This window comes from Aythya ferina, assembly GCF_964211825.1.
Source record: "Aythya ferina genome assembly, chromosome: 4".
NCBI classification, from domain to species: Eukaryota; Metazoa; Chordata; class Aves; order Anseriformes; family Anatidae; genus Aythya; species Aythya ferina.
The window spans coordinates 2,840,394-2,867,733 of record NC_140300.1 but is presented as its reverse complement, the minus strand read 5'-3'; the positions used below and the strand labels follow the sequence as shown (position 1 = coordinate 2,867,733).

The window sequence follows — 27,340 nt, the reverse complement described above, 5'->3', positions numbered from 1 at the left end:
GAATTGGCTGGTGTGACCTGAAGGTCGTTCATGCTGCTGCTTTTCTTGCTAAGAAAGCTGGGGCTTTCCCCTGGGATAGCTGTAGGACTTACTGGCCATGCCCACAAGGGCACATTCTCAGGAACGTTTTTCAGGAACGTTTTCTGCTCTCTTCTGTTAAATATTAATACAAGGATGAAAAGTTTCCATAAGAAAGTGGAAACTTTTTCAAGCATGTTTTAAAACTGTAGGCAACTCCATTACGATGCGATACCATCTGATGTTTAGTGCAAATACACCAAACCTTCAGAGGCTCGAGTCTGACTCTGTTTCAGCATACAAACATTTTCCCCAAAGCCTTTCTCCCTCATCACAAAGCTGGCCTTCCTCACACAGAGAGACATCCAATCTGTAGGGAACAGGCTGATAAAACCCTGCACACCATTGACTGAGCAAGCAATTGGTAAGAAATTTCTCTGTGCTAATCTGCAGTATATGCACATTTCATTTTATGTTCCCCTTCCCTCATTTTTGCTGTTTTGAAAGTTCATTATCTTCAGAGCTCCACATTTTCCTTAACACTTTACACCTGTGATCTGTAACGTGCAGCAATGGGCAAGCACTGAACTAAAGGGCAGCTGGTTTCACAGTACTTCAAATAAGAAAACTGACCATAGTACAAGCAAAATTAAATAAACTGAACTATAAAAGACAGAAGTTAAATTCATCCAGAAATATAATATAATGTCTGGGAGTGGGGGGGGGGGAAATGGAGATTAGCTACAGAACAGAAATAATGAAATGACCAACAAATATCAATTAGGCAAAAGAGGAAAATTTTCATTGCATGCTGTACATTAAAATTAAATGCAAAATTCACACGTCAGAGCATCAAGACAGAATGAAGGTCTCAAGCCATGGAAAGAAGAAAGCAAAGGAACACCTCGAATAAAGCAACACATGAACAAAAACAGTAAATGAGCAGCTTCAGAAGGAAAAAAATTAAAAGTGACCATATCTCCAACAAGAAAAAGCAGCACTGAAGCAGAGAACAAGTATATGGTCAAGACATCACGGGTAACACTGATTGCACAAAACACTTTTGATATTTTGAAAGAATCAGGCCTATTTGTATATCTATGCAAAATATATACACAAATCCATATGTATATATGTACACATAGGCACTACTGTACATATGTATATGCAATCATTAACACAACTGCCCTTTGACAAGTTTCAGCATTTGACTCCGGGTGCAAGCGAGAACATTGCAGTTGTGCAAAACTACACGTCTGTATTTGATTACCGAGTAGCAACGGCAGAAAGAACCAAAAATAATTCCCAAATAGCTTAGACCCAGGTGCAGTTTCACCAACATCACCGTGCGAGCCCAACCTCTGAACATTTCCAGCTCATCTGTAGGAATGAAATATTCATCCAAAGCTGTGGATTGTATCAGTACGAATTAAATCTGCTTCTAACCCTTCTGCTAGGCAGTCTGAAGAGACAGCCAGACGTCTCTCCTGACAGTGATTTACCATGAGGCCATCCCACCTGGAATACTAATTCGGGAATACTGGATTCATGGGAAATAGAATTCAAAGGCCAGAACAGGACTGTCACTCTGTAAGAGAAAGGTCAGTTGCTGTCCTTAGAGTGTTTTGGAAAACAGGGACGTGGCGCATAAAAAAGGGATTTCTTCCCCCACCCCTCAGACAAGGGAACACGTAACAGCTCTGAATGCATGCTCCAGCTGTATGGGCATGCTGATCTTTGGGGATTCCAGTTTTGGGATGTGGAAAATAGCATTTCCATAGAGCTTGCTTGCCTCACAGCTCCAAGGAGCGTTAGCCTCTCAAGTCCAAGGCTGTTTTGGTCTGACACTTCAATGCTCAATTGGTCTTTGATATGTGCATTACCAATACCATATTAGAGCAGAAAGAAAGTGGTGAAAGAAAGAACTGCAGATAGATTGTTCTATGCCTCGGCAAAGCCACCCCATCCTTCCAAAAGAGCCATCCTTGCTGCTCCATGTGTGGCAGACCCCGTTTAATGCTCTGCATCCATAGCATCCAAGTACTTGGCTTCGATGATTCTAGGGAGCAGGTTATACCTAAGGTTGAACAACAGAGAGAGAATTAGTCTTTTTTTTTTTTAAACCATTGTGTAATGTTTTGTGTGTCCCAAGACTGTTTAAATTTTCCCATGGCTGTGCTCTTGGTTTGTGCTGGGGTGGCAGGCAGCTTCCTGCTCCCCCAGTTCACTAGTAGATGGTTACTTGGCTAAAAATCACCGTTTATATTTAGTTTATCCTTTCTTTAGCACTCTTCCTACAGTTTCCCAACATAAAAACCCACCTGATGCAGCCTTACATCCATTACAACAGTGCAAACACCATTCATTAAGAACTCACAGGAGAAATCCTCCCCAGAATTTATAGGGCTGTCTCAAAGACCAGGGTACAAGGCTCATTTGTCTTGCACTTCCCCAGTTCAAGTATCTCAGGTCACTCTTTCCAGCTCTTCTCACAATGCAGCTTTCCTGGCAACTCAGGAGTCTTTTGAAAAGCACTAAATATATCAGCAAGACTTGAGACCAAGGTGAGAGGCTGAGCAGGGCTGTGAATTCCACCAGTTCCATCCCTACCTGGTGTCTGGTTTCCTTTGGGTCATGGAGGTAGTGGTTCCTTTGTTTTCGTGGTGGTTTGTTTGCATGAACATCCTCATGAATTAATGTATTTGGGTGAGAAAGGAAAGCCACTGTAACAGTACAGTATGAAGTTGCTCTTGTTAAATCCTACTGCACAGCTGTAGTTTGACACCTCTTGCTTTACAAGGAAGCTATTCTTCAGCTGTTAAAATAGGGCACAAAGTGCTAAAAGCCCATTTAAGAGCTGGGAGGGCATTTTCAACAGCTAGACAGGAGATCCCAAAGAGCACTTACTGAGAAATACCAGTATCTGCTTAGATCGACCTGCCACGAAATAAAATGCTTGAGAGCTGTGGGAGCACAGATAAACATCAGAGAACTTGGAAAAAAAAAAAAAAAAGAAAAAAAAAAGATCCCTCCCTGAGAAACCTTAAGTATGCCCCAGAGCAGGGATTAGAGTGTAACCAAAAACTAGTCAACCCCAAAGCTTTGAATCAAACCCAGAAATTTGGGATAACAAACAAGAAAAAGTAATTTTCTCTCAACTGGCTGTTCCACTGCAATAAGCCAGTATGAAAGGTAACAGATTTTGGTGACTGTACCAGTGGAAAAAGATTGGTCCCTCAGCTGATGATGATGCAAATCATGTGTTTAATGCAGTTGGACATAGAAATATGTCCTTGAGAGACAAATATGGCTGGTTTTCTGGATGGGACACTGAGCCATGACTCATTCATCTGGGTTTGTTTCTTTACTTTGACCCCTGGCTATTCTCCCGTATCTCCTTTTCCTCCTTCCACTTCTTTAAAAACAATTCACTTTTCCCACTCTGCCTCATCTATTTAGAGCGCCAAATCTTCATGAAAAAGTCATCATTAGCTACAGAGCTATACATCACGGTGCTGCCTTCTCAGCTGGAGCCCAGATTCCAGCTTCATGCTGTCCATGAAGGCAGCAAAATTCAGAAAAGGGAAGCAGAGGACAAATTTTTGTATTATACCAGGTAGCAGTACTGTGTCCCCATTAGCAGCAGGGCTAATTAAAAAGGCTATTAGGAAAAGCTGCTCTGGAAAGAGAAACAAGTCAGCAACAGAGATAGGATAGGATGACAGTATCTTATTTACTGAAAAGAGATACATTTGCATGACTAAATTATCTGCCATCACAAAATCCAGTTCTTTGACCCAGCACTTTCCACAGTAACATTATAATAAATCTGTCACCTGAACATTTGGCAAAAAAAAAAAAAAAAAGGGTTTTCTTTTCTATCCTGAGCTGCTCCATGCAGACTTGTAATTCCCACAAGGCTCAATCATCCACCATCACAAAATGTTTGCCAGCCATTTAACTAGGCATCTAAAGTACCACCTATGTGAAAGGTGGGTGAGACACTCCTACCACAAGAATGATCATTTTAGTGTTCTCTACAATTTTGTCCGTTTATAAAAACCACACCCAAACAGCTCTAAGAGGAGCCTGTCAAAAGCCAGGGGAGCTCTGACATTTGCTTTTGTTTTAGAAGGAACTGAATCCATCTTCACCACCCAAGGAAAATGCTACAGCAGCTGCCTTTGCAGATTATCACATTGGTAGCCCTGAACTTTCAGATCAAATGGAAAACCTCCAACGCTGCAAGCTCAAAGACAACCAGATACCACCGGATGCCACACAGGTCTAAAAATAATCGACTGGACTGGAAACACATCTGTTCTCTCCAAGATCTCATTAGGGCTTCTAATTACATCCAAATAATGGAGAGGACAGCATGAATGATTTGACTGAAGAATGATGGGCAGTCACTGTCTAATGAACATTAGGGAAGAAGTTCAACTCCTCAGTAATTCTCTTTCAAAACTGAAAGATAGTGTGCAGTACTCCCAGTTTTACATCAGACACATTTTAAGTCTATACCTGCTCTATTTGACTTGATTATTTACAATGGCATTCAGTACTGACCTTACAGACCACCTGCACAGCATCACAGCACTAGATAAAAGATAAGGATTCCTCTTTAAATTCATATGGTGCAAGGGAAAATTTCCAGCCCTGCCTTCCATGAGCACAGGTCTTAAGAAATCAGACCACAAAGCAAGAAGGAACATTATTGACACCTAGAGGAAAGGCTCAGACCACAGCTTCTCAGGAAGACATCTCACAGGCTCTGCAAAAGGAGAGCCATTTGCCTCTTCACCAACTAGATATGTACCTGTCAGCCCACATCCCTTTGCACAACACCCAGTATTAGTAAAATCAGACTGTACTATTCCTCCTCAAGCTATTCTGGACTATTCCTCCTCCTGCAGGTGGAGAAGGGGTCACCATTATCAACTTCCAAGGTCTGGCTGCTCAGGAGACTACTGGATATCCTTCTAGACCCATTCAGACTTCCAGCAGTCCAAGGCAGAAAGCAAAGTGCATGGGAGAATGAGAAAAATACAGCCAAACTCTGCTCGGAAAAGTTTCATACCTGATTGGGATCATTCCTATCATGATGAGTGGGAAGATCATCTTCATGTAGGGCAATGGTGACATGCCAAAACCACAGAGAATAAGGAGCTGCAGGACCTGCAAGCCTGTGAAATAGTGGATCTTCCTCTGGGGCACTCTGCGGATGTAATGTGTCGGAGGATAAGCAGTCTGCAAACGGAAGAATAGCATCTTAGACACAAAAGAACCTGGACTTAAGAATTTAGCACACAGCACAAGCTTTTAAGGAGTGCAGTTTACATACACTGCACCAACAGTCCTTAATACATTCAGCTGAACACAGGGTTTGTAGGGTTAAAGCACATAACGAACAAACTGCAGCATTGGCAACGACACGCAGATGACTGGGCACTAGAAACCTGGAGGAGAAAACACACCACACAACCAAGATTGCCTTGGGGAGCATCTGGAGTGCAAGAAAATATCTCGATAAGTACAGTAATGAGATTCCCCTGAGTAGGATTATCAGGGCTTTGCAGCAACATGTGAAGTGCCTGTGGGGGTGCGCAGAGGGTGATGGTAAACAGATACGTTCAAGTGTTGGTACTGCTGGATGGTTTCTCCACCTGAAATCCAGCTCCTCATCATTTTATAGACTTTCCTGCTTGCCCTGGTGGTCCCATTTTCCAGCTGAACCCTGGTAGGAGTACAGCAGGAGATGAGATTGCAGAGGTGCTGGAAGAGGCTGTACTCAGACTGTAGTGATTTTCTCAACTCATATCAACTACTCATTTTTGAGAAAGAGGAAAAGTGACATTAATAGGCTAAATATCACTCGTGGTTTCCTCTGACAGTTACTTGCTCATGTCTGAGCACAAGCTTTGACTCACTGTCTATACATCAATGAAGAATATGAGCGACTGTCTGCTGGCACTGATACAGACTCGATGGATTTCAGATTATGCCATGACTCATTAAAAGGTTTCCAGAAAAGGGGGGAGATCCATATTTGAGAATGTTTTTTAATTTTCCAAACTGAAGCTTGGAAAATTCCACGCATAATTTGTATTAAAACCAGAAGTAATATTCCACATACATCAGCAACTATTCAATCTCCACTCAAAAAAAAATCAACATGACAACCGTAATCTTTACCCAGATTTCACAGTTTTAACCTGAGATGTAATATCAGATCAAGAAAGATTAGCAGAAGTACAGAGCCAAATGTTGGGCTTATGAAGCCCTTGACCCTCGTTACATAAGAAGGTGAGCTGGAGACTCATTATTGCTCCAGGTACCACCTACACTGCAAACGAATGCCTTCTTCACACTTGTAATACAGATGGCTTGAAAGCAGATCTCCCAGATTTGTTTTCATCCCACATCAGAAGCATTTCAATAATGCAAGTCGTTTCATTTTGAGTCTAAAATCCTACCTCATGCTTCACACAGGTCAAAACAAAAGCGTAAAATGAGGCAAAAATGACCTTTCCTGAAGCTTTGTTGTAGAAAGAGTCATCACTATGCATCTGTTTTTTTTGTTTTCATTTTTAAGCTGAACGTACTCTGTAGCTGACAGATGCCACAGGAGATTTTTAAGACTTACAGACACCTTGCATGCAGTGGGCAATAATTCATGCAGCTTTATTTTGAAGGTAACATTTGAATGCAATTTTGTTTGTGCTTTATACAGAGAGTTTAGGGGCTGTCTTCCCAGGCAGCAGCTCTCCCAGCTGCATCCATGCACTCCTTTTTGCCTCCTGAAGAAAGGTGCTCTGGAGCAATTCTGGAGCAGACTGAAAAGAACAGGATTACCTGGGACAGTGCTCTGTAAAGGAAAGCTTTAATGCCTTTACAGCAGGGAAAACACAGAAAAAAATATGCAGAATTTGAGGGAGACGTGAGATGCAGTACAATTCTATGAACAATTTAGCTACCACCTTTTTCTACCCAACAAAAACCTTGCCACTTTTGTTGTTTGACACTGTGTTATTCTCTCACTTGTTTATCTGCTTCAGTGCAAAAGATTTCTCTTGCTCACATCTCAGTGGCAGCCAGACTAAACCAGACCCATCAATTTTCACTCCATTTTTGCAGAGAAAGGTGAAATAAATACGCAAGGTGCAGGTTGAAGATAGAAGCCAGCCTCCTGAGCTTTGGAGGTAACCCCATTCCCAACGCCATCAGCTTCCCAAATGCCTGGCATTGCTTGGTCCCAAGGTTGTAAACGTGATTTCTCATTCCCATTAGGCTGGTGCACCACTTTGTGTACCTGTTCTTTGAGCAGGAGAGCCACCCTCTCAAAGAGCTGGTTCCCATCAATGGAAGTCAACGCGATGTAGAGGAAGAGGCCGTAGAGGACTGGTTTCGGGATCCATTGGAGAGGAAAAGGGAGGAGCAGGAGCGAGAGGCCAACCAAGAAGTTGGCCACAAGACTTGTCAGCCTCGTCTCCTTCACGCTCACAATCCTAGAAGCATGAGAACAGGAATTAGGGGAGAAGGATAATACCCCAATACCCACACAAGCTTATTACCGGGGCTCACAGCTCGGCTTAAGCACAGGACACGTGCCACTCGGGAAAGGGAAACTCATCTCCAGCATACTGAGATCAGCACTTCTGGCCCCGTGCTGACACTGAGAAGGCAGAGCTCTGCTGGATCCGGGCCAGGCACTTAATCCACAACTCAAACAGAGCACCTGGAAAAACGCCAAATTCCCCTTCTCCGAAGCTCCAACAGATCCTATCCTGAACTAAATTGCCCTCTAAGCTAATTCTGTTTAGCACATTGTGAGAAAACAGGCAAGAATCCTCTTTCTGGGCACTAATCCTTCCCTTGATTTACCCAATGGATATGCAATTGGCTCCTATCCAAAAAGAAAACTCATTGACTTCTACGGGAACTAACGAACCTCCTGTAAAAAAGAAAAGGATGGTCTGCACTCTGCCTGAGAGTCAGCACTTTTGATGTACACAAGGATCTCCTTGTTTATATGGAGGGGAATATTGAGAGCACTACGCAGGGAGAAGTTTAATTCTGCTGCAGATTACAGCAGTTGTGCTGCAAACTGCCTATTACCATGCAAAACATGTAATTAATTAATGCAAATTTTCTGGAGTTGACAGACCACAGACTGATTTTTTTTTTTTTAATGGGAATAAAAGACTGACAGGAAAGCATGCAGGAACTTTCAGAGCCTACTTCAGAGTGAGGGGAGGTTGTTTTGTTTGCACTCCAACTAAACCTGTGAGCATTTCAGTTTAGTTTGAAAAAAATTACTAGAAACAATAGGAGGAAATAAAACCCTCATCTCTCAAGAGTGCTTAAATACAGAAAAGGGAGATTCTTAAAGTAATTTTTTTTTTTTGAGAAGATAAATCCACCAATTCAGTGGATAATAGGGGATTTACTCACTAGCTTATCAGGTGAAATTCTCATCACAGGCTGTTTTGGTGTCATCTACTGGCCTCATTCCCTGCATGCAAGACCTCATTCTGAATTAACCCCCTCCACAAAGTGCTCTGAGGATTAACATAAAAGCCAGCCTCAAGATCTATGAAAACACATTTCCCTCTTTTACATATGTACTGCTGGCACTTCACAATCCCTTCTGTCCTAAAGGAGATTGTTTCACAGTGAATTCTTTCAATATTGAGTCTTCCGTTTAAGTAAGGTCAGGTCAAACTGTTTATATATTTAGGAATATAAGGAAGTTGCGAGGGGATGGATGAAGAAGTCTTCCACACCTGTATTTAGAGGGAAATAACAGCCTAAGGTTTGCTCTTAGCATTTGAATAACATAAGGGAATTAACATGAGACCTAATGAATAACAGATATTGTTAACAGAACAAAGTCATGAGGGCAACGCTTGAATTCCTTGGTGAGTAATGGGGCAGATTGTAGACATTTGCCAAAAGATGCACAGAAGAGATACACAGAAGGTATTAACCTCTAAGTAACCCCTCTTCCTCCTCCCAAGCTATATTTAAACAGCAGAAACCACAGGTTTCCTCCTTCCAAACACACTTGTTCAGATCCTCTTACAAGTCTGCTATGTCTAGACATCCTCGCCCATGCCTAGAGAAGCCAGAGGAGAGCAGAGCAGAGCACATCTTCCCTGTTATCTGCAAACTGCTCTCGCCAGCTCTGGAAGAACTGGGACATCAGCAAGGTGGATATAATTTGGCATCGTTTTCACAGCCTCCAGGCCTGTATCACCGCAGAACAGAAGTCTCGGAGATGAGAGAGCCAAGCAAGCTTTAAGTGCAACTACAGGGGCTAATTCAGACTAATCTGATAACACTGTAAGGAGCAGGCAGACCACTTTAGCACTATCAGAACCACTGTGAGCCTCTCAAGTGCCACTGTAAAGCAGAAGGGAAGGGATGCACTAACTGATTTAGCCCATCCAGGCACAGCAAGAGTTCCCCTGACTTTGTCTATGGGCAAACTACAGGGGAATTATTTCAGAAAAAAATAAATCCCACTTCTGGGGATGCTTTTGACCTGCAAACAGAGCACTCGTATGTCTGCTGGGTTCCTTGTGAGTGAAGCAATGGAAACTGAAGTGCTCGGAATCAAAGTTAAATGCAAAACCATAACACTGGAATCAGATACAAGCCTGAAAGGACAGGAACAGAACAGCCCAGAGTAGCAGCCCTTTGGTAAAGGATTTTTGAAGGTCATGAACCTGTCTTCTCTTGGGGATGGAGAAATCAGCACTGGAGTGTTTGATCACATACAAGTTCTGCAACTACTCCTGTCACCTCCTGCTAAAGTAGTCTGGAACTCCTTATCAGAAGATAAAGGTGCTCATCATTTTATCAAATTTGAAATCTTTAAAGCTCAACTTCACAGCCTCAAGCTGGTCTTCTGCTAAATTTGGCACCTCTCTTATTTCCAGCACAGGACATCAACACAATAACAGAAGCCACCCTGCAGCTTGTGTGTGTTCAGAACCTGGTGTGGCTCTTAAGGAAAGAGTTCCAGAAAGCCTGCAATGGAAATGAAGTCATTAATGGAGATTAAAGAGCATAATCCAGGCTCATTTCCCTAGAATCCTTTAATATGGCTAGCATGAGATTAACCATTCCCAGTCTCCTCCATGGGCCGGATGAGAGCCTGTTTGCAGATTGCCAGATCAGCTCACAGGCTCAAGTGCTTACTCTACAGGGGACAAGAAAAGTTTGCTTTCATTTTGATAAATCTTTATTCTTGTTTATATCATCCTCACTGAGAGCTTTGATTTCAGTGAGGAGAGGAACCTGCTAGGGGAGGCAGCACAAAGAACTCCTGATTTCTAACCGAGCTTCAGTACATTTTCTTTTCCAGCAGAGCTGGCTACGAAAAATACGACAATGTTACACAGATCCTCCTGTTCATAGCTCATTGCTTCGCAGAGAACAAGCAGCTTTGGTCTCAAAGGCAGTTCAGACAGCTAGGCAACTCTTGTTCCTGTCTTCACTCCCTATATCCAGTTCATTGCACTCATTTATGTACCAATTTGCCTCCAGCAGAGCAAGAGCACTCAGTGAGACTAGTTCATCCCTCAGCCCTTTTTAGGGTAATTGCTGGAGCCATGTTCATATTAACATGGCCAGAGAGGGTTCTCCTGTGCTCCTTTGGGGAAGCTGGGTGACAAAGCACAGGACAAAGACAGCAGGTAGTCCTTAATTCAGACGTGGAACTGGGCTTTGTCAGGGAAAAGCCAGGGTGTAGAATAAAGACGGTGACAAAATTAAAAACACCAAGTACTAAAAATCAACAATAGAAGACAAAAGGGAAGCTTGGCTCATAGGCTTCCAAGGATAATTTCTGCATCTCAAACAGAGCAGAGGTATTACAGAACAGAACATGGACACCACGAGCACCAGCACAGATTAAAACCCTACAGAACTGTTTAAAGCAACTCAAATTTTACATTTTTTCCCCTGAGGTAGGGCTTAGCATTGATTCAAGACAAAGATATAGTTGTAGGAGCAACTAATACTAATGGAAATAGGATCCCAGGAACTGATATGCCAGGAAAGGACTGTAAAAGCTCTGCAGGGAGCAGCTGGACTCAGCAGTTTCCGGATGTGGCATGTGAAATCAGCAATCTGAAAGGCAGCCATGCCAGGTGGGGCTGGGCCAGAAGACACCAAGAACAGCATAAAGGCAAAATGGAAATTAAAAGGCAGACCCACTCCATCTCTTGAAGTAAATGACCACTTAGCCTCACTTTTGGTAAGCAGCAACTCCAAAAATGGAAACCAAGATGAGATAATTAAAACTAATGGCATGCGAGTAGAAATTACCACTTCTGAGGTAAAAGCACTCAAGTGTAATGTACTGAGATCAAGCAGACCAGATAATCTCTATTTGGGAGGAGGTTTCATAAGAAATTGGATTTTTATTTTTAAATAGGTGTCTGATAAGCAAGCATTTGACAACTTCGGACAAAAAACTTGTCTTAAAGGCATGACCCAAGCATGGTTTCATGGCTGTTTTTGCTTAAAAAACAATAGAATTTAATAAGCCTTTCCAAAAGATGGTGGAAGATTCTATGGGAGCACTCAAATAACACTGCATTTTTCCCACCCCTTGTAATAACCACCAGACAGGTCTAATGCAATGAATCAGACTGGATTTTTTCTGGTGAAGACATCTGGAAAAGTTTGGCCAGAACATCTTCTCGGCTTTCTACAGGGATAGAACCAAAAAAGGCCTTGGCTGGCTCTTTCACAGGACAATCTACACCAGAGTAGGCTGAATCCTTTCAGGCTACTTCTAGCCACTGATAGGAGCACATATTTGTGGCTCTCCTAAAACAAGTGCTCTGGTGAAGGGGAATGAAGCAGAGTACAAAGCCATGGTGCTTGGGGTGGCTTCGTTTGGTTCGTTTTTCTTTCCACCCTCATCTTGGAAGATGCTCAAGACAAGAGCTAGCTCCCCAACCATGCATCTTGCTGTACCCAAAGGATAAGGAAACCACAAATCAAAGTGAAGTGATCCAAGATAGCTCTGTGGCTCCTACTTACGTCTCATAGATGTGTCCATTTTCAACCCTCTCCTCTACGTAGGCCAGAGCACGGACGTGCATCGGGGAGTGAGGGAAGGCGGCGTGGATCCATGGGAGGCCAAAGACAGACAGCCCCGTGTTGATCAGCGCAACAAGCAGGAGGTCCCAGTGGTAGGCTGTTCCCTTCACCAACCTGAAATGGGTTTGTGTTGACACGTTACAAATGGTGCTAACAGGAACAGGGCTGCTCTTGCTGAACCTGAGCTGGAACACTAAATATCAAAGTGCACTTCCATGCACAGAGTGATTTCACACACCTCCTGCTTTACAGCAGGCGTTACTTGAGCACGGATGGTAATGAAACTTGCTAGCTTTCCCTCAAAGCAATCATCTGCTGGAAAAAACAATGAGCAGAAAGGCAACCCACAAAAATAACAGCCCACAAAAATTACATCAGCATTTTGCCATTACGTTTATACTTTATATCTTGAGTGGATGCAGTAATATCTGCTAGCAGAGTCCTCAGGGGCAGTGGTTTGAAACCCGGGCACAGGCTGCCAAACTAGCAACACTGGAATTTCCCACCTGCCTTACTTCTAACCCTGATCTCCTTCCTTCCCCACAAACAGAACACATGCTTGGTACCCTACAATAAACCCCTACAATTATTTCTGCTGCATAAGAAAACAGGAGGAATTTATTAAACATCAGCTCATATTCAGTAGTCAGCCAAGTAGACATGCTCCTAATTTGGGGATGCTACCTCGTGTTCACCAATTTTGTTAGGGGAGGGTGACATTGGCAGCCTCCACCAAGGTGTCAGCCACATCATTCACTTTGCAAGGATTTCATACAGAGCAGCTGCTAAGAGTAACCATGCACCTCATTTAGCCTTGCAATTCTTGCAAGGCTTGTCCCCTTCATGAACATATTTATCTGGTACTAACTTCTCAGATACTTTTAGTAATTTTAGATGAAGGCTAGGGAAAGGTCTCATACTTTGATACCCAAATTAAAGGTCTATAGCCATGTTTCTGTCCCTGGGCTGAAACAGGGCACAGTCAGCAACTGAGCTCACCCCTACACAACACAAAGGATCAGCTGAATCAATCTCCAGGCACCACCAACTGGAAAAATGAACTCAGACATCTTTTAGGTGTCTTAATGCAGCCCAGGAAGGCTCAGTTCAATACCTGACAGAAACTTGGGACCACCTGAGATCCTCCAGGATAGTAGGTGCATGGAGCTAGCAGACAACACAGCACATCCAGAAGATTTGTGCCTTATGGGTATCTCAAAACAGCAGCAGATACCAATATTTGGGCAGCAGAAATCTTGGGTGGGGATCAGTTTTGGAACAAAGACTTGTCTCATTGAAAGTGCTCCCCTCCACTGACTGAGGCCACGGGGTGACTAGGTCAGATGGATGTCTACACCGCCTCTGAAGCTGGAAGGTGCTGGCAGGAAGGGTGGGATTCAGTAGGGCTGTACACGCTTCCTGCTTCAGCTTACGCTTGGAAAGCATGGCCCCTGCCCATGTGCAAATTTCTCAGAGCAAAGGCATCTCCCACCTTCCCCAGGGCTATTATTTGATTGTCCTAGCTGCTGTTTTGAGGGTTTTCTATGTACAAAGGCCAAATGTCTAATGCCAGCATCATTTTAGTCCCCTTAGAATACCTCAGGCTTGCAGCATGATGTGGTACTTTGAGCAATGGATGTGCTCCACTGAGTTTGTCTAGGTCAAGATGCATATAACAGCTCTAGGTTATCCTGGGTTATCTTCACAGTGCCCAAACAGCCCATTATCCCTTGGACTGTCCCCTACACATGCTTTGATTATTCCTTGGCAAAGCACATCAGTGTACTTTCAGGCAAGCATATTTTCCCTGCTTATTCTCCAGGAAGAAATCACTACATTTGGTAAGACACCAAAAACATGTTCTGTGTTTGGCTGGGATAGGCGATGGAATTTTTATTCTGTGATGGTACCACAAACACAAGCTGTCAAGTTCTATTTTTTCCTTCTCTACAAACCCATGCCCTGCTACCTGATCAGCATAAGCTCTGCCTCTTATGTTATGTTATGAAAAACACTATCAAGAACTACAAAGAATATTTTATACTCCTTAAAGACACTATAGAGGAAAACATCAAATTTTCAGAAAAGCATTCTAGGAAAAAGATGACCCACTTACATTAGAGATTTATGCAACAGTAAGTAAAAGGGGATATCTAACTAAAAGGGGATATAATCAAGATGAGGAAAAAAAGTGGTCAAAGAAAATCAGATTAGTATAACTGAATTTGAGCTCGTCTTTTCTGCCCCAATTCAGTGCCACTCCAGCTGTAAGATGGAGAATGCTAATGCGCCATGCAAGGAGAAAACCCTCCCACGCACTACATTAGCAGAAAAATCCTAAGACATGGTAGTTTCCCTGACAAAGTCATACACATTCACTCTTGAAATCATCTGATTGCAGTTTGCAGAAAAAACAAAAGGGAATATTCTAATAATGTAATATCTCTGCTCAAGTTTATGCATAAATCAGACCTACCAGATAAAAATGAAGCCACAATATGTTTTACCTCACTTCTAATAGAATTTAAGAGTTTCAAACGCTTTTCTGATGTTCAGCTGCAGTATATATGGTGCTATGACATTTGTCCAGATCACTGACTCTTCCTTTTCAAGGAGTTCTCTCTACTGCAAGAGCAGTGTACGTTTCCACAGGGGCCAGACTTTCCCTACACATCTGTTGGTACACCTATAAATCTCAGAACATACCAAATATCTACTTAGTGTTCAAAGAGCAAAGAAGAAAATGGGCTGAGGTGGTAAGTCACCGAAGCTTTGAACTTTTGATTCACCACTCCAATATTGTTTTTTGGGGATGGTGATGATGAGTTCTATCAGAATATTCCCTGAATATCTTCTCTAATATTCAAGGCTATCTTTCGGAAAGCTACCGGAATGGAGAGGAATTTACTTGAACAGCAAGGTGGAGAACATAGTGCTACAACAACAAATAATAGCTCGTTAGCTGAGATCCCGTTGACCTACAGCAATGCTAGGAAGAGGCTTGAGAATGCACCTTGGTAAAGGGAGAGTCACACTGAAAGCATTACCTGTTCTCCGGGGCATTTGTGAGCGATGCCACGATGTTCTGCTCTATGAAGAAGAGCATTGAGAGGAGGAACCCCAGCCCCATGGCACTCATCACTGACCCAATGGAGAGGGACTGGACTGGGGCCAGCACAAACAAGCTCTCAGATGGGTTGTAGTTAAATTTAGACACTGGAAAGAGGAGAGGAGTGATGTTAGGATGCAACTTTCTTGACCAACCATCTACAAGGACTCAAATCATTTTATTTTTAACTCACATTACAGGGAACAAACAAAAAAAATTTGTGACATTCTGGCATGTGGGAACCAGAAGGCCAGAAAAGACAGGCCCATCTAGCTACTTCAGATTTTCTTCCCTTCTCAAAGCTTGGCCACCATCCTTACTTGATGGTTTATGGCTAGTTCTAGGGAGACATTATGTTTGAAACAAAAACGGAAGGCTTATTTTTCAAAGATGCAAAGCATTTTTAGATTAGAAATCCTTATTTCTAACTGTAGATCCCTCCTGCTCAGTTAATTGACTGAGCAAACATTTTGAAAAAAACCTTTCCCACATGCAACAAGCTGTGCCCCTACTTTCTGCCAGTAGAAGTAATCCATCAGTAGGGATAAATTACACATGGCCACAACTGGATGGAATGGTCATCACAGAAAAGTCATTTCTTATTTGTTTCCATACATTTCCTCACATCACCCATTCACGTCACCACAGGACAATGCAATTCCTGTCCCCATTATCACTTCCTGATATGGAAAAGCTGATCTCTTTGGCCAATGAATGGTGTATCATTTTTAGATTTCCTCATGTAACTTAAAACTGCCCAGATGCTCTGCACCATTTCACCTAAATTAGGAAAACGTAAAGTGGAGACAAAGAGGACAGACTGGGATCATCAACTCTACGTCTGCACAACTGGCAACAACAGTTCCTGTCTGCTAATTACTGTCCTTTGTTCTTTGCCAGAAATTGTTGATTCCCTTTGTTGTAAGAGATACACTTTAAATTACACTGAGATGAAAAGACAGGCTAAAGTAATTTATCTAGAGAAAAAACTTTACTCAGCCCTGTTTTGAATGAATTAAATTGATATTGATGAAATCAGAGCTGCTGGGTTAGGGGGAATACACACAGGATTTGCAATATTACATGGGAGAACTTTGCCTTTTTTAAAAAGCAAAGCCTTCCTGGGATTTAATTCCCCTTATGTACCCTAAAAAGCTTCCCCCAGTATTTCAGAGAACAAAAAAAATATAACTTACTTTCAATTTCCTTGAAGATGTAGGAACCCACAACAGAAAAAGTCAGAACTGAAATCGGTAAGGCACAGTCGGACAGAATTTCACGGACTCTCGCATGCAAATACGGGCTGAAATTTAAAGACAAAAAACTATCAACACCACACTGAACGGACAGTTGCTTTATCCAGACAGCATTAATACTAACAAATGAAAATTCAGTCCAATCTTGCCATTCTAAAGAGATGTTTGGAGCAAAGAATTAGTCTTCAATTCAGCTTAAATCCTCTGGAATATATCGCCTTTGATAGTTGATGAATGCATGAGCAAAACCCAGAAGGAAACAAGAGATACAATGCAGTCCTGCAGCACCAATTGGCGTCTAATTTCCACATCAGTTTAATTGCTTACTCAAGCATTTCCAAGAGTTTTTAAAGGCAATGGGGTTAAAACCCATGTTAGGGGTGGCCATTTGACTTCCAAGAGTACACTGAAGGTACCTTCCCAGTAGGCTGTCCTACACCATAAGGGATTTTGCCCCCCCAAAATGGTTCAATGCTTACTTGATGAGTTACAAGAGTTCCAAACATGAAATGCATGATTCACCCAAAGCTTTCCAGAATGTCACTTGCGACGCCAAACCAAATACGGAAGGGCATCATCCAGTGACTGAACATTTTGTTCTGCTCTAACATTTTCCAGGTGGCCAGCCAAGCTCATCTCTGGCTTTGGCTTCCACAGCTGCTAATGGAAGAGTTCCACCTGATTTCCCTGGGTCACAAAATCATTAGCGATTCCTCATAGATAATATGAAATAATCAATAGTCTGAGCTCTAAGACTAAAGTAACTCACCTTTTCTTAAACTGATAGAGCGTATGACCAAGCCAAAGGGTACCCAACATCAACATGAGACTAAGGACGGCAGTTTCACGTCCATAATGCACATCATGCGTGCCTGTTTGATTCTCTAGGGACATGGATCTGCTCACTGATGAATTCATCAAGAAGGTGGTATTGATGCCGAGGCTTGGAATAGCATCAGTTCGTGCTTTTTCCAAGTAACTGTCTCCTGTGCGCCCATGGTAGTAATATTTCTTAAAAACTGTACAAACAACCAACAGGCAAGCATTAGGATAGGTTTGTGACAATCAGAGCAAGTAAAATAATGTGGTTCTTTCTTGCTTGATCATGCAGCATTAACATTACGCTTCACCAGGTTTATAGCTCTACCCCTCAAACCAGTGAAAAGAAATCAGGAGAGCTGCTTCTCTCATAAAGCGAGCACTTTACAAAATTTTTCACTTCTTTTGCCAGATAAAAAATTACACTGATCTAAATCAACAGGTATGAAGTGTAAGTGCTTACAGTGCTAATTATAATATTTTATTCCTAGCACTGGAATCACTGCTCTTAAGCAGAAAACAGACACCTACTTTCAAGCAGGCTGCTAAAAAATTACATCAGGATCTCTGAAAAAATTAAGAGCAGACAGACTGCCTGGATCCTTAAAAGGACTGCACAATGCACAGTAATTACTTTTCCTCCGGGGCTGGTCCAGATTTAAAGATAAGTGTTGACAATATGCAAAATCTGGCAGAACATTTAAATTCACACTGCAAATTGAAATAGAGCATCTGAAGTAAACCTGTACAAGTGAAACGGTAATGCCTCTGGAATTGTCCATAAATGTATTAGATTAGCTCAGTTAAGAGTCATTTATACAAGTAATTAACCATTGTAAATGCACTCTTGCTTTTGAGCATTTAGACAAGTCATGTTGCCATTCCTATGGCACTGGCTGGCTCCAAGCACATAAATGTGGTGTTGGGGTGGTTTCACCTCTTTTTGGAGCAAGAGCCTGAAATGTCACAAGGAGCATGTAAAATCAGAAGGTAGGAGTTCTGTTTTGCAGCCTTGCTACTCCCGTGTTGTGTGACTGCAAGGCAGCACCTGCTCTTTCCCCCCCTCCCCCCCAACAGGGAGATACAGGAGGATGGAAACCACCATGTCTGAAATTTACAGTCCCCCTGCCTTTTTTTGCTTTAGACAAAAATATTCCTTCAGGCTTTGCAGAAGGAAACTCAAAGGTTTTCAGGCAAGACCATCCCCTTTAAAACAGAAATACAGCAGCGAAACTCAGGCTATAATGCTCTTCATAACATTCTCCACCCTGCACCCCCTCAAATAATAAAAAAAATAATCTGAAAACCCCAAAGCAGCTCAGCTTTTCCATCTGCAGCAGCTACAGGGAAAACAGGCAAAACAAATTCTAAACATTTGAAAGGAGACAAAAACAACCCTTAAGCATTCTTGCAAAGCACAACTGGTATTTGCAACCACCTTGGATTTGGCTGAAGCAGTTGGGGTTACTGCTGGTTTGGAGCTCATCTCAATGCAAGATGCCTCACGTTTATTTGTGGTGCCATTTGAAGAGCAGTTACAGCCCTCCTTGTACCACCTTTATTTTTTAAAAAGGAACTGAGGCATTCAACAGCAAGGTCCAACAGGACACGAAGGCCACAGGAGAAGAGACCTGTTACTTCACATTCAAAACATTTGTACACAAGCGTAAACATCACAGAAGAAAGTTTGCAGTTTGAGGTTTAACCTTTCAAGCTGCTCCCAGCAGCAGCAGCAGCCAGAAATGAGGAGATCAGTGCACTTTTAAGCATGAGAAAGCTTCCCCCAAGGAGTGATCCCGTTATGGCCTCTGTCAGCACCCTGGACTTGTGCATCGCGTGCTGCGGAAGAGGCTCTGCTGCTGTCATTTCCTCCCTCCATCCTCGCAGCTGTGTCCAAGCTCAGGCAGGACACCCACACCTGCTCTGCAAATAGGTAAACTGAGGCACGGGACACTGCCACGACCTGCACACCAGCATCAAACAGGTTGCTGGAGGACTCACCGTTTCCGGCTCTGAATGTTAAAGGACGCTCTTGTCATAAAAATTATGGAAGTATTTCCTGGGGATCAGCAGCTTGCCAGAGCTAGAAGCCTGTTGACTGTCTCAGCTGACCCTAACCATTACTAAGTCCCAGAAACACACGCAGTTACTGAGCATAAACAGCACATACAGCTCTGCAACTACACAGAATGCATTTGAACACCTCTAATTAGGTTTGGACTCAAAATCCAAGTTATTTTGTGTTGGGTCGTGGGGATTTTCTCAGTTTACCACACATTGCTACAGCCCCAATAATACATTTTGGGCTGACATCTCAACCTTAATATATAGGAAAAACTTTCCTTATTTTGTTTACTACACTCAGAATGTGTCAATACAGTAGTGGGAGGCCTTTGTCCTGTACCATGATTTGCTATAAAATACTAAACTGCTGCAGATTTTGGCACTGGTTTGTTTTGATAACAGAAAGCTAAGTGAATCTTGCTACCCCTGTTCAGAGCAAAGCAGGTGGTGCTCTTGCTGAAACAGAGCCATCCCGAAGCCTAGCACATGCTCAAGTTCCTTCCAACAACATTAACTTGTGTTATTTGTTTCGGCCAGTTTGTCGCTGTTTCCTGCAGAGTGCAGATGTCAAGATCAAACAAATACAGCTTTGGTGGCTGGGCCACGTGCCGAAAACAAAGTGTCACCGGGATGGCTCCAACACGCAGCCCAATTCATCTGTACAGTATCACATCCCTCCCCGCTTTCTTTCCTGCATATCTATGGGTACCTTGCAAAAAATGAGGCTATGAACAGACTGAGGAAAACATATCTGAGCAAAAGGAACATCTACTTCAACACTAAGCATGCCCAAAAGTCCCTGTCAGCTGGCTAGCCATTACCAGGACCAGCTTCTTCCTCCCACTTAACTGCTCAACCCAAGTTTTGAGTGTGAAGGGTGATGGCAACAGCATTACCTCCTGCTACAAAATGGAAGCAAAAGAGGGAAGACAAGCCCATGGTTGTGAGCTGTGCTGGTGTCATGTTTAAATATGAGTACAGAGAGAGTTTAGGGTAAAGTCTGTGCCTGCCAACATCACTGCCCTTCTACACCTGGGAACCTGGCTGGACATGAGATCTCTTTTGTTGATGCACTTAAACTCCCTCAGATGCAGCTCAAGCCAATAGGACCTGGCAAACAAGCAGAGCACTGGCTTGATTTATTACCGTTTTCCTATAAATTCAGCCCTTTCCAAGTTCACAGGAGAATTACTCCAATTCACCAATTAGTGATTAGCTTTCAGCCTCCTCTGCTGTCCCCACTGAAGTACTGCTTATATATTCCTGAAGGTTTGGCAACAAAGATGAAAGGATGCTTTCTGCACTTTTAACTTGCATCCCATGCCCTTGTTATGGGGAATCAGCTCTCTGCTACAGAAACACTGCAAACATTTGCTAGTTGTTCAATTGCTCAGTGCCACAGGGAGGCTGTTCCATGTCTCTAAAACAGGGCACTAACAGGACACTTCTAGTAAAAACACAGTTGCATATTGAGCAAGGAGAAAGCAAAGCACCCCAGAGCAGCTTCTCTTTCACCAGGCTTTGCCTGTGCAGGATATTTGAAAGAGGCAGGTGTTCTGCAGAGAAAAAACACTGATTGCACAATCAAAGCATGTGCCCATGGAGCCAAATTAAGGATTCCCAATAAATCCAGGAAATGTCTTGCTCCAATTTCTTTTTCAGTATCAAGATTCCTCTTTGAAGGTGTTCCTCTCATACACAAGATACCATGAAGAAGCATGAGGACATTGAAATTACATGACATGCTCAGTGTGGTTAGGTTCATCTTGAAGGACTTCAAGGGAACAGTCCCAGACTTTGGGCCATTGGACAATTGATCAAAAACACATTGAATTTAGACTTGGCCAGTTCCTCATTGGGATGAACAGAAAGGCTGTCATCCACATGTAATTTCTGTTAACGACTTTTACCTTCACAAATACCTCCTGCCAATCCTGGTCAGAAAAAGGTGCTAGAGAAATGTGTTAAACATGAAGGCTACTCATGGGTCCACATCCAGAAGTTAACCCAGAAATGGGAAGCACATGGCTGGAAAAGGCAGAATAGCTTTAGCAGCACTCTGGAATGCACTGCAGCCTTTTAGTTGCCATTAAGGTAGAAGGGTGTCAGCTCAGAAGAATGGAGGCACTTTTTTTTTTAAAAAAACGACTTCCATCCATATAGTTTAATAATGTGGACAGGAAAGGTCTAGATGCACTGCATGTAAATCACTCTTTTTTGCTAGGATCATTCAAAAGGAGTGATATCAGGGGAAGACTGACAGCAACATTAATAATGGTTTCTCCTCTTGGAAAGCTAAAAGCCTAATCCTATCTCAGCTAACTGAAATTAGAGATGATAGAAATTCTGCATATCCATGTAAACTGCTGACACAGAGCTGCTTATGTCTCAAACACTTTGATCTTTTCCTGAAGACCCTGAAAGAACATGGAACAAGCAAGTGTCATGCATATTTGCAGCCTCATATTTCCCTTTGACAATGAAGCAAAGCAGAGATCTGGACTGAAGAGTATCATTGCAAAACTTACCTTTAATAATGCCTTTGAAGGCATCAAGCACAAACGTGATGGATATAAAAAGTGCAATTATTTCTTCTGTTGACCTGTGGAAAAAAATCCCACGAATTAATACAGACGTTACCAGAGTCTGCATTCAACTTCGTTCAAAGGAAATCAGCATATTCATACATTTACATGAAAATATACCAATTTTAGTTAGACTCCAACTCAGGAAAGAAAACCCAGTGAATCTTTAAAAGCTTCTTTCAAGCTGGAACAATAAGCCAAAATGATACCAGCCTCATCTCACAAAATACATTTTGCAGCAAGTTTGTAATTAAGGAGCTTGTAGAATGTATAATTTTTCCATTTGCTGAATAATCTGATCAAAATATGACTTCTTGAAAATAGCTACCTTTTAAAGAGCTTCATCAGAAGACTGAAATTAAAGAGGGAGTACATCACGAGGAAAAAGCTGTTCCACAGTCCAATCCAGGCGTAGAAAGCACTGAAATCCAAGTTGTAGTCATCACAGATTCCTCGGATGACTGCAGAATTGAAGCATTTACATGTCAGATTAAGCTCCTGTTATCACCACCCCAAAATTCTCATTTGCTTGATGGCAAAGAGAACCCCTTTCAAGGCAGCCCAACCACACCTATTGTGGACACCATTAAAACCCTGTTCTTACATTATCCATACAAACTTTGGGCAAACTATTTTTTTTTTTTCCATCTCCCTTTCCACTGTAAACAGGGAGAAGCACATGAAAAATGTTCTCCCACACTGCTCAAAGCATCTTTCCCCTAAGAATCAAGGCCACAGAATCAGCCCTTAGAGTTTGCTCACTGACACTTCAGGTGCTGTTGAGCAAGGGAACTCACACTTTGTGTCATGCTTAATCAGTCACCTCAATGAACTAAAACCCTAAACCTTTAAATGTCTTAAACCTTTCAAGCTAGTTGGAGCCCATCTGATCACTTCTAAAGATGGGGATCGAGTTTGCTCCTTTACACTTCCAGCTCAGTAATATCTCACAGCCATAACTGGAAAGCTGCTTATCACACTTTGAGACCAACAAAGAACCCTTGCTACTGGCCTCTTAGCTTCCAGGTGATTAAATGCAGCTCCACAAGAAAACCATCTCACAAAAAGATTTCCTCCTTGAAGCAGAAATGCTTATTCTCAAGATGTTTTCTGTGCAAGATGATTCCATTGAAAACCAACTTTCTTTAACTAAACATGAATCAAATTTCTTTTCTCTCAGCACCAAAAGCATCCCTTTAAAATTGATATATGAAAAAAACACAACAAGGGCACTAACAGGGTTGCAGGGTTCACATCCAAAGTCCCTTTGCACCAACTGCAATGACATCAGACCCCAACACACATTTAATAGGCTTACCATTAATGTAGAGTGCTAAAGGAGCTGTAGTTAGGAGTACAACTAGAGGTTGCCCCGAAAAGAGTGCATAAAGCAGCCCTCCGATACACTGGCCAACGATTGTCTTCTGCACGTCTATGAAGAATTGGGAAGGATGGAAAAACACATTTGTTTTCTAATCAACAAACACTGAATTCACAGAGAACAATATTTAAAACATATAGAGGTGAGACTTTGTGAAAACATGAACAGATCCTTTCCTGGCAAACTTGTATTAATAAAATAGTTCAAGAAGGGACCTACAAAGACTGAGTCCAACCGCACAATAATTTAGGATGCCATCAAGTTTCATTCAGGAGACCTTCAGGACAAGATTTCAGCTACGAATCTAATGAACTGCAATAGCAGCAGGAACTGCTTCAGGGCCCCAGCTGGAACAAAGCAAATCATCATCCACTATACCAGTGGTTTGGATACTGGCAATCAAATTCAGATCAAAAGCATGGGAGCTTGTCCTAGGGGAAGGATGTGCAGGTAATGGCATAGTTAGAAAGCAAGCATTATTTAAAAATACTGTAGAATACATCTCTATCCATCAGAGACTGATGAGAATGCCCAAAGTGTGCCCAAAGTGTTCAACTGCTTGTCTTGTGAGAAAAACTCCTGAGCCTAAGTTAGAAAAAATCTCCAGTGGTGTTTTAGTCTGCAAAGAAAAGCAATCAAAGCTTTAAGTGACCAGAGCTACCCAACTGGAATACACAGGATCCTAAAAAGAGATGCAAAAAAAGGATAAACTTACCAATAGCTCCTCGGGTGTTTTCATCGTTGAGGGACCCAAATGCAATAGATGGAAGGAGGCAGGCAAAATACAGAAATATCATAGTTGTGATGTATTTTCCTATAGCCTTGTTGTTTCCAATAATACCTAGTGTAAACCCAAACAGTCACATTAGTGGTGCTCACTTGGAAAACCTTCAAACCATATTCACAACAGCCACATGTACCATTAGCTCTTAATACTGGAAGGCAGAAGTAGAAGTTTTCCATGCTTTACTCTTAAACATATAGGTGGTATTTGACATTTGCTTTTGCACACTCCTACCTGTATTCATCTGGGACCAGAACTAGAAGCACCAACATGCCACCAGATAGAGTCCTTCAGACTTCTGGTATCATCAAAAACAGGGAACACCAACAGCAGTTTGGTTTTACCAGCCCAAGAATTTTTGAAGGGGATCAAAGTAGAAGCCAGAAATGTAGGGTTCAGAAATCCCTACCCCCTGCCTTTTAATACCATCTTTTTAGGTATTCTCTGTTACAGCCCTAACAAGTTTGATCTTCCCAACTCACAATGCTTTGGGCAAGAAAACACGAAGCACTTCATCTTCCCCTAGGCAGAAATCTGAGTTACAGGGCTTGAATCAATAATGTGCTATGCTGAGCCAATTAGTGCTAGCAGACTTACAAAAACAAATAGCACAAGAGGTCAGGAATGCGTACATTAAGAGTTTTGCTTTAAAAAAGCCTTCTGAAAGAATGGCTTTTCGTTTCTTTCCATCCACTCACCCCCTCTCGTCTCCATCAGAAAACATACGCCAGGCCACAACAAAAGCAGCCAGAAAGAGGATTCAAGTGTCATATTATGACTTTAAGGACCTCTGAAGTAGTTTATCTTTTCCCTTTCCAGTTTTCAGGCTGGTGTCCATCCTCAGTGTGCTCATATCACCCCATAAGAGAAAGGAGGCAAGATGACAACATCTGATATTGTTCAAGAACTAGTTTTTTCATTGAGCAGCCTCAGAGAGCCTCTTCCAAAGAAAATCCGCTCTTGCAACAACCTGCCTGTGCTACCATCCTTGATGATGCTCCTGCAGACACCTGTACAGGCTTGGAGTTCTCCCAAATCGCCTTTTGTGGAAGCCACCTGAGCAGTGAACACCCACACAGGCATCTGCCCCTAAGCTCCCAAAAAATCCCACCTAAGCCTTTGCTAGCATCAGTCTCTTGCTGAGGGAGCTACAAGCCAATGAGTTGAATCAGAGAAGGGAGGACTTTGCATCTTAGGCTGCTGGTGCCAAATGGAGAAAATTTGAGCATTGCCACAACAGGCTATCACTGGAGTGAAAAGCAATCACTCAATGACTTTAAGATCTTATCAAACATCTGTTTTCTGCACCATTTTCTGCACCACTTGCAGTGCAGAGATAAGGACAGGAGGAGGATGAAAGAGCCAAAAACCAGAGATGGTGTATAATGATCAGGCAGACACCTGAGTAAAGGACACCTTGTGATGGCTGCTGCTTGCAGACAAGACAGACATGAACAGGACTTCTGATGCTCAGCATCCTTGAAAGAAAGTAGAGAAAACAGGCAGTGCTGAAACTTAACGGGAGACATCTCAAACGTGCAAATATAAGCCTGACCTTCCACAAGTCATGGGACCAGCCACTTCGAGGCAGATTCTTTTCAGCTTATTGCGAAGATTCAGAAACCACAAACCACATTCCTGACCACTCTTGGCAACCACAGGGCCTAAAATGTCTTTTTTTTTTTTTTGCAGATGAAGTCTTCTCATGTGATCAAGTCAAACAGCTACAGGCTCTTACCTCACGCTCGCAAGTGCCTGAGACCTTTAGAGAAAAGGGCAAGTAGTGACCAAGTGGTAGTTCTACAAGTAGAGATCGTCACTCCTTGTTCTGGTTACTCTGCGTGGCTTCAGAAAGCAGTTTTGGACAAAGGAGTCTCTTCAACATGAAAGGAGAGAAGCAGCACCACTTGAAAGCATTCATAAAGGAACAGGCAACCAGGACCAGAGAAATAAATCAAAGAGTACTCATTTTCTGAGCAGAGAAAGCTTTGTAAGAGGTGAGGCTCTGTTTATAAAGCTTTCAGTTAAATAAACCACAGCATAAAGCAGGGGGAAGGGAGAAGCCTTGAAGAGCATCATAAAAGCTTGTGTGTGGCTCTTGGCTTCAGCGCTTGCAAAGCAGGAGTCCATGCTGACCATGGAGGACCTTATGCCACATCATGGTTGGGTTCAAGGTTTCCAGTAGAAGGGAAGTCTGTTTTCAGCCACGAGAGATCTAAACAGCAATGAATCCCTTCTGGTGGGCAGCAAAATTCACTTCATAATGGAGACAATAACAACAAATCTAACATACCCTTTCACACAAACAATCATTCGTCAATTGCAGTTAAAAATCATCATCAGTCCTGTCTCCTTGTACAGACTCAGATGAGACAAGCACCAAATTCCAGCATTAATCACAACTCACCTTTTAAAATCGACATCTGGCTAAATATTTCCAGGGTTTATTTGCAACCCAGGGACTGACATTACTTCATTTAAAGGAAGGTGGGCTGCATTATGATGGCATTTCATCCGCAGCAGGCTCATAAAGCCATCGAGGAGAGTGTCACTCCAACTGCACCGTGTAAATTTATAGCTGAAAATCAACTCAGTCCAGCTGTGAGATTTGAGTAGCTGCCTATTACAGAAGCAATCCCTTGAAATTAAGGTACATCTACACGCTGAAAGAGGAAGCAATTATGTTCATCAACGTGACAGCTCTATTTTACTTGCTCGTATTTCTGAAATGTCTCTTTTTAAATTACCAGGTTAGAGTTTCAGAGAATTCTGCAGCATTACTGGCTTCATTTTGCCTGGTATTACGCACCAATAAGTGAAGACCAACAGATCCAGAGGCTGGGACTAGAGCTCCTCAAGTATACTAATTGCAGATTAAACCAAACCTGAGACAAATGGACATTGTGAAGTGTCTGACTAACATTCCTTCCCAATTCTCTGAAATCTCTAATGCAAAGCAAGTTTAATTATACGGATTTGCATCAGCAACGATGTGCCTATTAAGCCTGGATTAAAAAAAGTCACCTTTCAATGGTAAAAACATTAAAGATATCTGTAGGTTTTCATAAATTTAGTCATAAAACGCAAAACAAACTTCTGCTAAAGCCCTCAAGCTGGACTTTCACTTATAAGTGCTGGAGTCTGCCCAGTTTTCTAAAGATGAACAGAAGACAAATCTTCCCTAAAGTCCTGGGAAGAGTAAAT

General features: G+C 42.4%; 1 protein-coding gene across 10 annotated transcripts in view; it reads right to left on the bottom strand.

Annotated features, from left to right (window-relative positions):
• Window positions 1–697: 697 nt before the first annotated feature.
• SLC4A11 (solute carrier family 4 member 11) overlaps window positions 698–27,340 on the bottom strand; it is a 133,212-nt gene continuing 106,569 nt past the window's right edge. For all 10 annotated transcript variants that reach the window (XM_084517779.1, XM_084517780.1, XM_084517784.1 and 7 more), the window contains 11 exons: window positions 24,068–24,193; window positions 23,290–23,403; window positions 22,300–22,432; window positions 21,915–21,988; window positions 17,273–17,522; window positions 16,444–16,550; window positions 15,186–15,354; window positions 12,079–12,252; window positions 7,331–7,526; window positions 5,099–5,268; window positions 698–2,095 (listed from right to left, as the gene is read on the bottom strand). In XM_084517779.1, the coding sequence (XP_084373905.1) occupies window positions 2,032–2,095; window positions 5,099–5,268; window positions 7,331–7,526; window positions 12,079–12,252; window positions 15,186–15,354; window positions 16,444–16,550; window positions 17,273–17,522; window positions 21,915–21,988; window positions 22,300–22,432; window positions 23,290–23,403; window positions 24,068–24,193 (1,577 nt within the window). In that variant the 3' untranslated portion in view covers window positions 698–2,031. The remainder of the gene's footprint in view (window positions 2,096–5,098; window positions 5,269–7,330; window positions 7,527–12,078; window positions 12,253–15,185; window positions 15,355–16,443; window positions 16,551–17,272; window positions 17,523–21,914; window positions 21,989–22,299; window positions 22,433–23,289; window positions 23,404–24,067; window positions 24,194–27,340) is intronic.